Consider the following 15,761-nt stretch of genomic DNA (forward strand, 5'->3'; position numbering starts at 1 on the left):
TTTGACAGGAAGGGAAGGCTAGTTCCCATAAGGAGAGGTAATGATTTGACAGTAAGGGAAGGCTAGTTCCCATAAGGAAAGGTAATGATTTGACAGTAAGGGAAGGCTAGTTCCCATAAGGAGAGGTAATGATTTGACAGTAAGGGAAGGCTAGTTCCCATAAGGAGAGGTAATGATTTGACAGGGAGGGAAGGCTAGTTCCCATAAGGAGAGGTAATGATTTGACAGTAAGGGAAGGCTAGTTCCCATAAGGAGAGGTAATGATTTGACAGGAAGGGAAGGCCAGTCGTATAATGAGAGGTAACGATTTGACAGGAAGGGAAGGCTAGTTCCCATAAGGAGAGGTAATGATTTGACAGGAAGGGAAGGCTAGTTACCATAAGGAGAGGTAATGATTTGACAGGAAGGGAAGGCCAGTCTTATAAGGAGAGGTAATGATTTGACAGGGAGGGAAGGCTAGTTCCCATAAGAAGAGGTAATGATTTGACAGTAAGGGAAGGCCAGTCTTGTAAGGAGAGGTAATGATTTGACAGTAAGGGAAGGCCAGTCTTATAAGGAGAGGTAATGATTTGACAGGAAGGGAAGGCTAGTTCCCATAAGGAGAGGTAATGATTTGACAGGAAGGGAAGGCTAGTTCCCATAAGGAGAGGTAATGATTTGACAGTAAGGGAAGGCCAGTCTTATAAGGAGAGGTAATGATTTGACAGGGAGGGAAGGCTAGTTCCCATAAGAAGAGGTAATGATTTGACAGTAAGGGAAGGCCAGTCTTGTAAGGAGAGGTAATGATTTGACAGTAAGGGAAGGCCAGTCTTATAAGGAGAGGTAATGATTTGACAGGAAGGGAAGGCTAGTTCCCATAAGGAGAGGTAATGATTTGACAGGAAGGGAAGGCTAGTTCCCATAAGGAGAGGTAATGATTTGACAGTAAGGGAAGGCTAGTTCCCATAAGGAGAGGTAATGATTTGACAGGAAGGGAAGGCTAGTTCCCATAAGGAGAGGTAATGATTTAACAGGAAGGGAAGGCTAGTTCCCATAAGGAGAGGTAATGATTTGACAGGAAGGGAAGGCTAGTTCCCATAAGGAGAGGTAATGATTTGACAGGAAGGGAAGGCTAGTTCCCATAAGGAGAGGTAATGATTTGACAGGAAGGGAAGGCTAGTTCCCATAAGGAGAGGTAATGATTTGACAGGAAGGGAAGGCTAGTTCCCATAAGGAGAGGTAATGATTTGACAGGAAGGGAAGGCTAGTTCCCATAAGGAGAGGTAATGATTTGACAGGAAGGGAAGGCTAGTTCCCATAAGGAGAGGTATTGATTTGACAGGAAGGGAAGGCTAGTTCCCATAAGGAGAGGTAATGATTTGACAGGAAGGGAAGGCTAGTTACCATAAGGAGAGGTAATGATTTGACAGGAAGGGAAGGCCAGTCTTATAAGGAGAGGTAATGATTTGACAGGGAGGGAAGGCTAGTTCCCATAAGAAGAGGTAATGATTTGACAGTAAGGGAAGGCCAGTCTTGTAAGGAGAGGTAATGATTTGACAGTAAGGGAAGGCCAGTCTTATAAGGAGAGGTAATGATTTGACAGGAAGGGAAGGCTAGTTCCCATAAGGAGAGGTAATGATTTGACAGGAAGGGAAGGCTAGTTCCCATAAGGAGAGGTAATGATTTGACAGTAAGGGAAGGCTAGTTCCCATAAGGAGAGGTAATGATTTGACAGGAAGGGAAGGCTAGTTCCCATAAGGAGAGGTAATGATTTGACAGGAAGGGAAGGCTAGTTCCCATAAGGAGAGGTAATGATTTGACAGGAAGGGAAGGCTAGTTCCCATAAGGAGAGGTAATGATTTGACAGGAAGGGAAGGCTAGTTCCCATAAGGAGAGGTAATGATTTGACAGGAAGGGAAGGCTAGTTCCCATAAGGAGAGGTAATGATTTGACAGGAAGGGAAGGCTAGTTCCCATAAGGAGAGGTAATGATTTGACAGGAAGGGAAGGCTAGTTCCCATAAGGAGAGGTAATGATTTGACAGGAAGGGAAGGCTAGTTCCCATAAGGAGAGGTATTGATTTGACAGGAAGGGAAGGCTAGTTCCCATAAGGAGAGGTAATGATTTGACAGGAAGGGAAGGCTAGTTCCCATAAGGAGAGGTAATGTTTTGACAGGGAGGGAAGGCTAGTTCCCATAAGGAGAGGTAATGATTTGACAGTAAGGGAAGGCTAGTTCCCATAAGGATAGGTAATGATTTGACAGGAAGGGAAGGCTAGTTCCCATAAGGAGAGGTAATGATTTGACAGTAAGGGAAGGCTAGTTCCCATAAGGAGAGGTAATGATTTGACAGTAAGGGAAGGCTAGTTCCCATAAGGAGAGGTATTGATTTGACAGTAAGGGAAGGCTAGTTCCCATAAGAAGAGGTAATGATTTGACAGTAAGGGAAGGCTAGTTCCCATAAGGAGAGGTAATGATTTGACAGGGAGGGAAGGCTAGTTCCCATAAGGAGAGGTAATGATTTGACAGTAAGGGAAGGCCAGTCTTATAAGGAGAGGTAATGATTTGACAGTAAGGGAAGGCTAGTTCCCATAAGGAGAGGTAATGATTTGACAGGGAGGGAAGGCTAGTTCCCATAAGGAGAGGTAATGATTTGACAGGAAGGGAAGGCTAGTTCCCATAAGGAGAGGTAATGATTTGACAGTAAGGGAAGGCTAGTTCCCATAAGGAGAGGTAATGATTTGACAGTAAGGGAAGGCTAGTTCCCATAAGGAGAGGTAATGTTTTGACAGAAAGGGAAGGCTAGTTCCCATAAGGAGAGGTAATGTTTTGACAGTAAGGGAAGGCTAGTTCCCATAAGGAGAGGTAATGATTTGACAGGGAGGGAAGGCTAGTTCCCATAAGGAGAGGTAATGATTTGACAGGAAGAGAAGGCTAGTTCCCATAAGGAGAGGTAATGATTTGACAGTAAGGGAAGGCTAGTTCCCATAAGGAGAGGTAATGATTTGACAGTAAGGGAAGGCTAGTTCCCATAAGGAGAGGTAATGTTTTGACAGTAAGGGAAGGCTAGTTCCCATAAGGAGAGGTAATGATTTGACAGGAAGGGAAGGCTAGTTCCCATAAGGAGAGGTAATGATTTGACAGGGAGGGAAGGCTAGTTCCCATAAGGAGAGGTAATGTTTTGACAGTAAGGGAAGGCTAGTTCCCATAAGGAGAGGTAATGATTTGACAGGAAGGGAAGGCTAGTTCCCATAAGGAGAGGTAATGATTTGACAGGAAGAGAAGGCTAGTTCCCATAAGGAGAGGTAATGATTTGACAGGAAGGGAAGGCTAGTTCCCATAAGGAGAGGTAATGATTTGACAGTAAGGGAAGGCTAGTTCCCATAAGGAGAGGTAATGATTTGACAGGGAGGGAAGGCTAGTTCCCATAAGGAGAGGTAATGATTTGACAGTAAGGGAAGGCTAGTTCCCATAAGGAGAGGTAATGATTTGACAGGAAGGGAAGGCCAGTCGTATAAGGAGAGGTAATGATTTGACAGGAAGGGAAGGCTAGTTCCCATAAGGAGAGGTAATGATTTGACAGGAAGGGAAGGCTAGTTCCCATAAGGAGAGGTAATGATTTGACAGTAAGGGAAGGCTAGTTCCCATAAGGAAAGGTAATGAGTTGACAGTAAGGGAAGGCTAGTTCCCATAAGGAGAGGTAATGATTTGACAGTAAGGGAAGGCTAGTTCCCATAAGGAGAGGTAATGATTTGACAGGGAGGGAAGGCTAGTTCCCATAAGGAGAGGTAATGATTTGACAGTAAGGGAAGGCTAGTTCCCATAAGGAGAGGTAATGATTTGACAGGAAGGGAAGGCCAGTCGTATAATGAGAGGTAACGATTTGACAGGAAGGGAAGGCTAGTTCCCATAAGGAGAGGTAATGATTTGACAGGAAGGGAAGGCTAGTTACCATAAGGAGAGGTAATGATTTGACAGGAAGGGAAGGCCAGTCTTATAAGGAGAGGTAATGATTTGACAGGGAGGGAAGGCTAGTTCCCATAAGAAGAGGTAATGATTTGACAGTAAGGGAAGGCCAGTCTTGTAAGGAGAGGTAATGATTTGACAGTAAGGGAAGGCCAGTCTTATAAGGAGAGGTAATGGTTTGACAGTAAGGGAAGGCTAGTTCCCATAAGGAGAGGTAATGATTTGACAGGGAGGGAAGGCTAGTTCCCATAAGGAGAGGTAATGATTTGACAGTAAGGGAAGGCCAGTCTTATAAGGATAGGTAATGATTTGACAGTAAGGGAAGGCCAGTCTTATAAGGAGAGGTAATGATTTGACAGTAAGGGAAGGCCAGTCTTATAAGGAGAGTTAATTTGACATTTGTTATTATGAAACACACACCATTAAATACAAGCCAGATCAAAAGCTGCAAAGCAATTATGGTTGACCAGAGATATATCTACCACTATGGTTGACCAGAGATATATCTACCACTATGGTTGACCAGAGATATATCTACCACTATGGTTGACCAGAGATATAGCTACCACTATGGTTGACCCATGATATATCTACCATTATGGTTGACCAGTAGTGATATAGTGCTATATCTACCATTATGGTTGACCAGAGATATAGGTACCATTATGTTGACCAGTGATATAGCTACCATTATGGTTGACCAGTAGTGATATAGTGATATATCTACCATTATGGTTGACCAGAGATATAGCTACCATTATGTTGACCAGAGATATAGCTATCATTATGGTTGACAAGTAGTGATATATCTACCATTATGGTTGACCAGAGATATAGCTACCACTATGGTTGACCAGTAGATATATTGACCACTATGGTTGACAAGTAGTGATATATATACCATTATGGTTGACCAGTAGTGATATATTGACCACTATGGTTGACCAGTAGTGATATATCTACCATTATGTTGACCTGTAGTGCTATATCTACCATTATGGTTGACCAGCAGTGATATATCTACCATTATGTTGACCAGTATTGATATATCTACCATTATATTGACCAGTAGTGATATTTCTACCATTATGGTTGACCAGTAGTGATATATGTACCATTATGTTGACCAGTAGTGATATAGCTACCATTATGTTGACCAGTAGTGATATAGCTACCATTATGTTGACCAGTAGTGATATATGTACCATTATGTTGACCAGTAGTGATATAGCTACCATTATGTTGACCAGTAGTGATATATGTACCATTATGTTGACCAGTAGTGATATAGCTACCATTATGTTGACCAGTAGTGATATATCTACCATTATGGTTGACCAGTAGTGATATATGTACCATTATGTTGACCAGTAGTGATATAGCTACCATTATGTTGACCAGTAGTGATATAGCTACCATTATGTTGACCAGTAGTGATATTTCTACCATTATGGTTGACCAGTAGTGAAAAAGCTACCATTATGTTGACCAGTAGTGATATATCTACCATTATGTCTATCAGTAGTGATATGTCTACAACTGTGTATGACTGTTACTAGGGTGACTAAGTCACTAGGTTACTACATTCACACTCTGATACGCATCACTTGATGTACTTCAAATGGAGCAGAACAACTTGTTCTTGTTAATAACGTGATAAGATGATAACGTTGTTATTTACATAATAAACCATTTCAACTGAAATGACAGCAGATAAGTATGAATTAAGGTAATTAACCATTTAAACTAATATGACAGTAGATATTGTAAGTATGAATAAAGATATTGATCCATTTAAACTCAAATGACAGCAGATACGTATGAATGACTTTTAGATACTGTATACATACTGTATAGGCTCGTGCCCAGTGACACGAGCCTACCAGATGAGCTAAATGCCTTTCATGCTCGCTTCGAGGCAAGCAACACTGAAGCATGCACGAGAGCACCAGCTGTTCTGGATGACTGTGTGATAACGCTCTTGGTAGCCGATGTGAACAAAACCTTTAAACAGGTCAACATTCAAAAAGCAGCTGGGCCAGGCGGATTACCAGGACGTGTACTCAAAGCATGCGCGGACCAACTGTCAAGTGTCTTGACCTTTTCAACCTCTTCCTGACCGAGTCTGTAATACCTACATATCTACACCACCAGACCATCCCCAGTGACCAAACACGACTCCAACACCATCGTTAATTTTGCCAACAACACAACAGTGGTCACCGACAACGATGAGACGGCATATAGGGAGGAGGTCCGAGAACTGGCAGTGTGGTGCAGGGACAACAACCTCTCTCTCAGTATGAGCAAGACTAAGGAGCCGATCGTGGACTACAGGAAAAGGCGGGCCGAACAGGCCACCATTAAGATCGAAGGGGCTGTAGTGGAGCGGGTCAAGAGTTTCAAATTCCTTTAATGTCCACATGACCAACAAACTGTCATGGTCCAAACATACCAAGACAGTCGTGAAGAGGGCACGACAAAACCTTTTCCCCCTCAGGAGACTGAAAATGTTTGGCATAGGTCCCCAGATCCTCAAAAGGTTTTAGAGCTGCACCATTCGAGAGCATCCTGACCGGTTGCATCACTGCCTGGTGTGGCAACTGCTCGGCATCTGACCATTTGGCGCTACAGAGGGTAGTGCGTACGGCCCAGTACATCACTGGGGCCAAGCTTCCTGCCATCCAGGACCTATATACCAGGCGGTGTCAAAGGAAGGCCCTAAAATTGTCAGAGACTCCAGTCACCCAAGATATAGACTATAGACTGTTTTCTCTGCTACCGCACACAAGTGGTGCCGAAGCGTCAAGTCTAGGACCAAAAGGCTCCTCAACAGCTTCTACCCCTTTTGTACACTTCTGCTACTCGTTGTTTTTTTATCTATGCATAGTCACTTCATCCCGACCTACATGTACAAATTACCTCAACTAACCTGTACCCCCGCTCATTGACTCGGTACTGGTACCCCCTGTATAGAGCCTCGTTATTGTTAATCTTATTTTGTTACTTTTTATTCTTATTTTTTACTTCAGTCTATTTGGTAAATACTCTCTTAACTTTTCTTGAACTGCACTGTTGGTTAAGGGCTTGTCAGTAAGCATTTCACGGTAAGGTCTACACTTGTTGTGTTCGGCGCATGTGACAAATAAAGTTTGATTTGATGATTATGTAATAAAAAATGTAAACTTAAATGACAGTAGATACTTTATATATGAATAGAGGTAATGAACCATTTAAACTCAAATGACAGTAGATATATAAAGGTTATTCTTCCTACTTTTTCCATTGATGTTTTGGTCATTTGGTCATCACTCTTATCCGGAGTGACTTACATTCAAGTAAGGCAGGTCAAAAACATCACAAGTAAGGCAGGTCAAAAACAACACAGGTAAGGCAGGTCAAAAACAACACAAGTAAGGCAGGTCAAAAACAACACAGGTAAGGCAGGTCAAAAACAACACAGGTAAGGCAGGTCAAAAACAACACAAGTAAGGCAGGTCAAAAACAACACAGGTAAGGCAGGTCAACAACAACAACACAGGTAAGGCAGGTCAACAACAACACAGGTAAGGCAGGTCAACAACAACACAGGTAAGGCAGGTCAAAAACAACACAAGTAAGGCAGGTCAACAACAACACAGGTAAGGCAGGTCAACAACAACACAGGTAAGGCAGGTCAAAAACAACACAAGTAAGGCAGGTCAAAAACAACATAGGTAAGGCAGGTCAACAACAACACAGGTAAGGCAGGTCAAAAACAACACAAGTAAGGCAGGTCAACAACAACACAGGTAAGGCAGGTCAAAAACAACACAGGTAAGGCAGGTCAACAACAACACAGGTAAGGCAGGTCAAAAACAACACAAGTAAGGCAGGTCAAAAACAACACAGGTAAGGCAGGTCAAAAACAACACAGGTAAGGCAGGTCAAAAACAACACAAGTAAGGCAGGTCAAAAACAACACAGGTAAGGCAGGTCAAAAACAACACAAGTAAGGCAGGTCAAAAACAACACAAGTAAAGCAGGTCAAAAACAACACAGGTAAGGCAGGTCAAAAACAACACAAGTAAGGCAGGTCAAAAACAACACAGGTAAGGCAGGTCAAAAACAACACAAGTAAGGCAGGTCAAAAACAACACAGGTAAGCAGGTCAAAAACAACACAAGTAAGGCAGGTCAAAAACAACACAAGTAAGGCAGGTCAAAAACAACACAGGTAAGGCAGGTCAAAAACAACACAAGTAAGGCAGGTCAAAAACAACACAGGTAAGGCAGGTCAAAAACAACACAGGTAAGGCAGGTCAAAAACAACACAGGTAAGGCAGGTCAAAAACAACACAGGTAAGGCAGGTCAAAAACAACACAAGTAAGGCAAGTCAAAAACAACACAAGTAAGGCAAGTCAAAAACAACACAAGTAAGGCAGGTCAAAAACAACACAAGTAAGGCAGGTCAAAAACAACACAAGTAAGGCAGGTCAACAACAACACAAGTAAGGCAGGTCAACAACAACCACATATCACGGTCATTGCAAGTAAAACAAGCTTTCTTGAAAACATTCACATATTATTTTCTCTGGTTTGTTGACAGGGTTCCGTAGCCTCCACATCAACGACCAGATGACACTCATCCAATACTCCTGGATGAACCTAATGGTGTTCTCTCTGGGCTGGAGATCTTTCCAGAATGTCACCAGTGAATACTTATACTTCGCTCCTGATCTTATCCTTAGCCAGTAAGTTGTGTTAATGTTCTATATTTAAAATCTGCATTGAATAAAACATTTTTATTTTCACGTATCCAACTATTTAGTTAAAACAATAAAATCCCACTGTGATATATCTGAATATTAATATTGTAATTGTCTCCCAGGGATCGTATGAGGAGATCTCCCATATATGATCTGTGTCTGGCCATGCAGTTCATTCCTCAGGAGTTTACCAGCCTCCAAGTCACCAAAGAGGAGTTCCTCTGTATGAAAGCCATCATGATTCTCAACACTGGTAAACACAACACAGTACCACTTCCTCTTTAAAACATTAAATTGACTGATGAACCCTACGCTACCTTTTCTGGCCCACAGACTTCTGTTAGGATCAAATAAGAACAAACAGAAGACATCTGAAGCAGTTGGTAATGTCTTGGTTACACTATTGTCTCTGTCCTAAATGGTGCCCTGTCCCACATGGCCCATATGGCTCTGGTCAGAAGTAACATACTATATAGGGAACAGAGTACCATCTGGGACACATGTATTGCCACCAGATGTAGAAATATACAGTGTTTCATAATGTGTTGTTGAACTGGGAAAAAGGTGAACTGGGACAAGGCAGGATTTGTGAAGCAGCTGTTATTAAGTAACAGTTTTACATTGACCTTTACATGAACAGAGGCTGAAGCCATGGAAAACAAGTTCATGGTCAGGTCTCAAGAAATCCAAAGGGACATCCATTTTAATTCTATAAAACGTAAAAACACATTTTATGAGAGTAGTTGATATATCCACAAAGTTATTAAATTAAAGTAAAATCAAGATTAAGATAAAGATGAAGTTAAACACATGGTACACGGACAGTGATGTTGTAAGCCTAAAAAAACTAAAACAAATTGTCACTATGTATGTCACTGTCTCTCTCACGTTCTCCCTGGTACTTCAGGAGAACACATAGTAGGTCTTTGTGGCTGCATATTTACACTGGATATTTACACTGCATATTTACACTGGATATTTACACTGCATATTTACACTGCATATTTACACTGGATATTTCACACTGTATATTTACACTGCATAATTACACTGCATAATTACACTGCATATTTACACTGGATATTTCACACTGTATATTTACACTGGATATTTCACACTGTATATTTACACTGGATATTTAAACTGCATAATTACACTGCATACTTACACTGGATAATTACACTGCATACTTACACTGGATAATTACACTGCATATTTACACTGGATATTTCACACTGTATATTTACACTGGGTATTTACACTGCATATTTACACTGCATATTTGCACTGCATATTTACACTGGATATTTCACACTGTATATTTACACTGCATAATTACACGGCATAATTACACTGCATATTTACACTGGATATTTCACTGTATATTTACACTGGATATTTCACATTGTATATTTACACTGCATATTTACACTGGATATTTCACACTGTATATTTACACTGGATATTTCACACTGTATATTTACACTGGATGTTTACACTGCATATTTACACTGCATAATTACACTGCATATTTGCTCACTCATGTGGAAAATAAAATTACCTCAAGAAATATAATGTAATTCTTAGTCTAATGGTCCATTTATATTGAAATGATGCAAGACTATTAAAGGCCCACTGCAGTCAAACGTGATTTATCTGTGTTTTATGTATATTTTAACACTATGATGTTGGAATAATACTGTGAAATTGTGAACATGATAATAATGCCCTTGTAGTGTAGGAGCTGTTTGAAAAGACTGCCTGAAATTCTTGCCTGTTTTGATGGGATTAATTATTGGCCCACCATGTTGACATCGCCGTGTGGTAAATTAGTTCATTTTAAGATTGAAAACAATCACGGTAGGGAACTTAATTGTTACCCAGAAATGACTTGATGTTCAGATAAAAACAGCTGCATTGGACCTACAGTAACATCTCTGTGAATTAGAGTTCAGAGCAGTCTGACCTTCCATGTCTAAAATATAGGATACATCCCAAATGGCACCCTATATAGTGCACTACTTTGGACCGGATGCCTATGGACCCTGATTAAAAGTAGTGCTCTATACAGGGAATAGGGTGCCATTTGGATGAAGACATTTTGTTTCCGGGTTGATGACCCATTGTCCCTTGTCTCTCTCTCTCTCCGTAGTTCCATTGGAGGGTTTAAAGAGCCAGGCCCAGTTTGAGGAGATGAGACAGAACTACATTCGGGAGCTGACCAAGGCTATCCATCTGAAGGAGAGAGGCATGGTGGCCTCCTCTCAACGTTTCTATCATCTCACCAAGCTCATGGATGCCATGCATGAGGTACTGGACAGGACAGGAAGTCACTTCTCTATCATAAGCCCTGTGTATACCTGCGTCTAACATGAGTCCATTGTCCTGATCTTGTCCACATTGTGATTGTGTCCACATTTTTAAGCCAGTGTAGACAACCAAAAGACACATTGTGATCTGATTTTGATGACATCTTCCTGACCGTCTCCGGAGGTAGTCGGAGACGCACCTTGTACAGATATCCTTAAAGTGTAAACGAATCCGGTCAACCAAAGCGTATAAATTTGGCTAACATCACGGGCCCTGTTCCTTTAGATCAAGGTATGATGTAGAAGTTTAACATTCCCCTGTTCCTTTAGATCAAGGTATGATGTAGAAGTTTAACATTCCCCTGTTCCTTTAGATCAAGGTATAATGTAGTATAATGAACCAATATGATATAGGCTTCAATATGAAGGTCTCTTTAGGTTACTTTCAGGTGTTTTTCCTTTATGAAGCCATCTGCTTTACATCCTTATCACTTTTTATCGATTGACGCTTTAATCAATTTTCATAATTTGCCCATATGTCTTGCTACAGGCTTTCTAATTGAGGTTACGATAGCGGGATAGTAACCTATTACACCCACTCGTAAATCATTAGTAACCTATTACATCCACTCGTAAATCATTAGTAACCTATTACATCCACTCGTAAATCATTAGTAACCTATTACATCCACTCGTAAATCATTAGTAACCTATTACATCCACTCGTAAATCATTGGATAAAAGTTTCATGAACTTGTTTTCGATGACCAGACAATGAGGACAAAACGCTGACATGCTTGCTCCTCCCCCATCTCTCCCCCTCCCCCTCTCTCCCTCCTCCCCCATCTCTCCCTCATCTGTACCCCCTCCCTCCCTCCTCCCCCCCTCCTCCCACATCTCTCCCCCTCCCCCATCTCCCTCCCCCAATCTCTCCCTCCTCCCCATCTCTCCCTCCTCCCACATCTCTCCCACTCCCCCATCTCCCTCCCCCAATCTCTCCCTCCTCCCCATCTCTCCCTCCTCCCACATCTCTCCCTCCTCCCACATCTCTCCCTCCTCCCCCATCTCTCCCTCCTCCCCATCTCTCCCTCCTCCTCCATCTCTCCCCTCCTCCCCCATCTCTCCCTCCTCTCACCCATCTCTCCCTCCTCCCCATCTCTCCCCCATCTCCCCCTCCTCCCCCATCTCTCCCTCCTCCCCCATCTCTCACCCATCTCTCCCTCCTCCCCCATCTCTCCCCCCTCCCTCCCTCCCTCCCTCCTCCCCATCTCTCCCTCCTCCCCATCTCTCCCTCCTCTTCCATCTCTCCCTTCTCCATCTCTCCCTCCTCCCCCATCTCTCCCTCCTCCTCCATCTCTCCCCCATCTATCCCCCCTCCCCTATCTCTCCCTCCTCCCCATCTCTCCCTTCTCTCCCTCCTCCCCCATCTATCCCCCTTCCCCATCTCTCCCTCCTCCCCATCTCTCCCCCCTCCACCATCTCTCTCCCTTCTCTCCCTCCTCCCCATCTATCCCCCCACCACCATCTCTCCCCCATCTATCCCCCCTCCCCCATCTCTCCCTCCTCCTCCATCTATCCCCCCACCACCATCTCTCCCCCATCTCTCCCTCCTCCCCCATCTCTCCCTACTCCCCCATCTCTCCCCCATCTTTCCCTCCTCCCCATCTCTCCCCCCTCCCCCATCTCTCCCTCCTCCCCATCTCTCCCCCATCTTTCCCTCCTCCCCATCTCTCCCTCCTCCCCCATCTCTCCCCCATCTTTCCCTCTTCCCAATCTCTCCCTCCTCCCCCATCTCTCCCTCCTCCCCCATCTCTCCCCCATCTTTCCCTCCTCCCCATCTCTCCCTCCTCCCCCATCTCTCCCTCCTCCCCATCTATCCCCCCTCCCCCATCTCTCCCTCCTCCCCCATCTCTCCCCATCTTTCCCTCCTCCCCTATCTCTCCCTCCTCCCCCATCTCTCCCTCCTCCCCCATCTATCCCCCCTCCCCTTTCTCTCCCTCCTCCCCCATCTCTCCCCCCTCCACCAGATTGTGAAGAAAGTGAACCTGTACTGTCTTAGTACCTACATCCAGGCTGACGCCATGAAGGTTGAGTTCCCTGAAATGATGTCAGAGGTCATCTCCTCCCAGCTCCCCAAGGTCCTGGCCGGCATGGTCAAGACCCTCCTCTTCCACGCCAAGTGACCAATCACAGGAGACAACCAAACCTGCACCGCGCAAAGCACCATGGAAGAATAGAATATACCCAAAGAGCAAGAGTTGAATAAATATTTTATAAACGTCATCATATATCAAATCAAATATCGACCAAAATGTTATGTTGATTTGAAAATAGGTCTTTGTCCGGTGGGTGTATCATATCTTTGAAACTAAGACAATTTAAGTTAAACGTGAAGGTTTTGGGGAGGTATTATTTTGACCAAGTTAAACATGAAGGTTTTGGGGAGGTGATATTTAGACCAAGTTAAACATGAAGGTTTTGGGGAGGTATTATTTTGACCAAGTTAAACATGAAGGTTTTGGGGAGGTGATATTTGGACCAAGTTAAACATGAAGGTTTTGGGGAGGTGATATTTGGACCAAGTTAAACATGAAGGTTTTGGGGAGGTGATATTTGGACCAAGTTAAACATGAAGGTTTTGGGGAGGTGATATTTGGACCAAGTTAAACATGAAGGTTTTGGGGAGGTGATATTTGGACCAAGTTAAACATGAAGGTTTTGGGGAGGTGATATTTGGACCAAGTTAAACATGAAGGTTTTGGGGAGGTGATATTTGGACTAAGTCAAAATGTGAAGATTTTGGGGAGGAATTAGTTGGGTTTATATTTGTGGCAGAATGATTCCTTCTCCAAGGTCTGTTTGCCCTGTCTGAAGTCCAATAGTCCTGCCAGCAGGCAGATATGTCCTCCAGTCAGACCTCTTAGAACTGTGATTCCTTCTCCAAGGTCTGTCTGCCCTGTCTGAAGTCCAATAGTCCTGCCAGCAGGCAGATATGTCCTCCAGTCAGACCTCTTAGAACTGTGATTCCTTCTCCAAGGTCTGTCTGCCCTGTCTGAAGTCCAATAGTCCAGATATGTCCTCCAGTCAGACCTCTGTGGTGAATCCATCAAAGATACTGTAACGGTGCCTCCCTTCAATACACTCTTATCTTTTGAGGTGGTGGAATTTTATATATAGAAGTTGTGTTAGTATTTTTAATTTGTGAGAATTACTGTTTTGCTAGACTTGTAAGAGAGCTAGGTTTACGTCCCAAATTGCACCCTATTCCCAACAGTGCACTGCTTTTGACCAGAGTGCCATGGGCTCTGGTTGAAAGTAGTGCACTATGTAGGGAATAGGGTGCTGTTTGAGACGCAGCCTTAAAACTGCTATACCAAGTTTTGCTTTTTGCGTTTGTTTTCAGTGACGTACATGTCACACTCCCTGCTTCATGGCTGGGCAGGCATTTATATATCTCAAGTTACGCAAGTTACACAAAATACACAATGCCATTCTATTTCATGTACCATTAAATTACATAACTACTGTATTTTTTTAAAGGGAGCACAAGGGGAATGATGTTATTTCAATGCCATTGCTATTCGCAGAAATGTGGAAAAATAAATGTTCCATTGCTCTGCGATAAGGAAATACCATCTGAACCTCCTCCCCGATCCTCAAGATAAAGACATATAGAGCGAGAGACAGATAAAAAGAGAGAAAGAGGAGAGGAGAAATAAAGAGAGGGAGGAGAGCGATAGTGGGAGGAAAGAGAGAATAAGGGAGGAAAAAGAGAGAGAGGAGAGAGATAAAGGCAGGAAAAAGAGAGATGAGAGAGAGGGAGGGAGGAGAGAGATAAAGAGAGAGTAGAGGATAAATAGAGAGGAAGGAAAGGAGAGAGAGGGAGGAGATAGATAAAGAGAGCGAGAGGGGGGAGAGAGAGAGAGGAATGGAGCGAGAGAGGAGGGAGGAAAGGAGAAAGTGAGGAAATGAGAGAGAGAGAGAAAGGGACAGAGAGAGAGAGAGAGACAGAAAAAGAGAGAGAGGAAAGGAGAGAGTGAGTGAGAAAGGGAGGAAAAAGAGAGAGATGAGAGAGAGGGAGGGAGGAGGGAGATAAAGAGAGAGTAGAGGATAAATAGAGAGGAAGGAAAGGAGAGAGTGAGTGAGAAAGGGAAAGGAGAGAGAAAGAGAAAGGAGAGAGAGAGAAAGAGAAAGGAGAGAGAGAGAGAGAGAAAGGAAAGAGAGAGAGAAAGGAAAGAGAGAGAGAGAGAAAGGAGAGAGAGCGAGCAAGAGATAAAGGGAAAGGAGAGAGAGAGAGACACAAAGAGAGAGAAAGGAGAGCGAGAAAGAGAGAGAGAAAGGAGGGAGGAGAAAGAGTGAGACAGAGAGAGAAAGGAAAGAGAGAGAGAGTGGAGAAAGAGAGAGACAGAGAGAAAGGAGAGAGAGAGAAAGAGGGAGGAGAGGAGAATTTGTAACTGTTGGATTTATAGTAAAATATGTCTGGTGAGATCTATCAACATCAGATCACAACTATCTATCCTGGACCTAGTTTTAGTAGTGTAGTGTACAGAGGCCCTAACTTCATGGCCACGTCTCCTTCCTTTCCTTGACCTTAAACCTCCATTAATTTATTATGACATCCACGGTACTAAGTCAGCTGATGACGTGCTATCAAACACATTGATACGGTTGGCACTGACATCAAACCATCCTGGTTTTAATGACGTATTACAGTCGGGGTCAAATATATTGGCACTCTTGCATGATTCACTATTTCTTCTG

General features: G+C 43.3%; 1 protein-coding gene across 1 annotated transcript in view; it reads left to right on the top strand.

The window, feature by feature from the left end:
• LOC139385520 (progesterone receptor-like) overlaps window positions 1-13,978 on the top strand; it is a 47,393-nt gene extending 33,415 nt beyond the window's left edge. The window contains exons 6-9 of the mRNA XM_071130642.1: window positions 8,532-8,676; window positions 8,814-8,944; window positions 10,844-11,001; window positions 13,028-13,978. Of these exons, the coding sequence (XP_070986743.1) occupies window positions 8,532-8,676; window positions 8,814-8,944; window positions 10,844-11,001; window positions 13,028-13,183 (590 nt within the window). The 3' untranslated portion in view covers window positions 13,184-13,978. The remainder of the gene's footprint in view (window positions 1-8,531; window positions 8,677-8,813; window positions 8,945-10,843; window positions 11,002-13,027) is intronic.
• Window positions 13,979-15,761: the final 1,783 nt, after the last annotated feature.

This window comes from Oncorhynchus clarkii, chromosome 27, assembly GCF_045791955.1.
Source record: "Oncorhynchus clarkii lewisi isolate Uvic-CL-2024 chromosome 27, UVic_Ocla_1.0, whole genome shotgun sequence".
In the NCBI taxonomy this organism is placed as follows: Eukaryota; Metazoa; Chordata; class Actinopteri; order Salmoniformes; family Salmonidae; genus Oncorhynchus; species Oncorhynchus clarkii.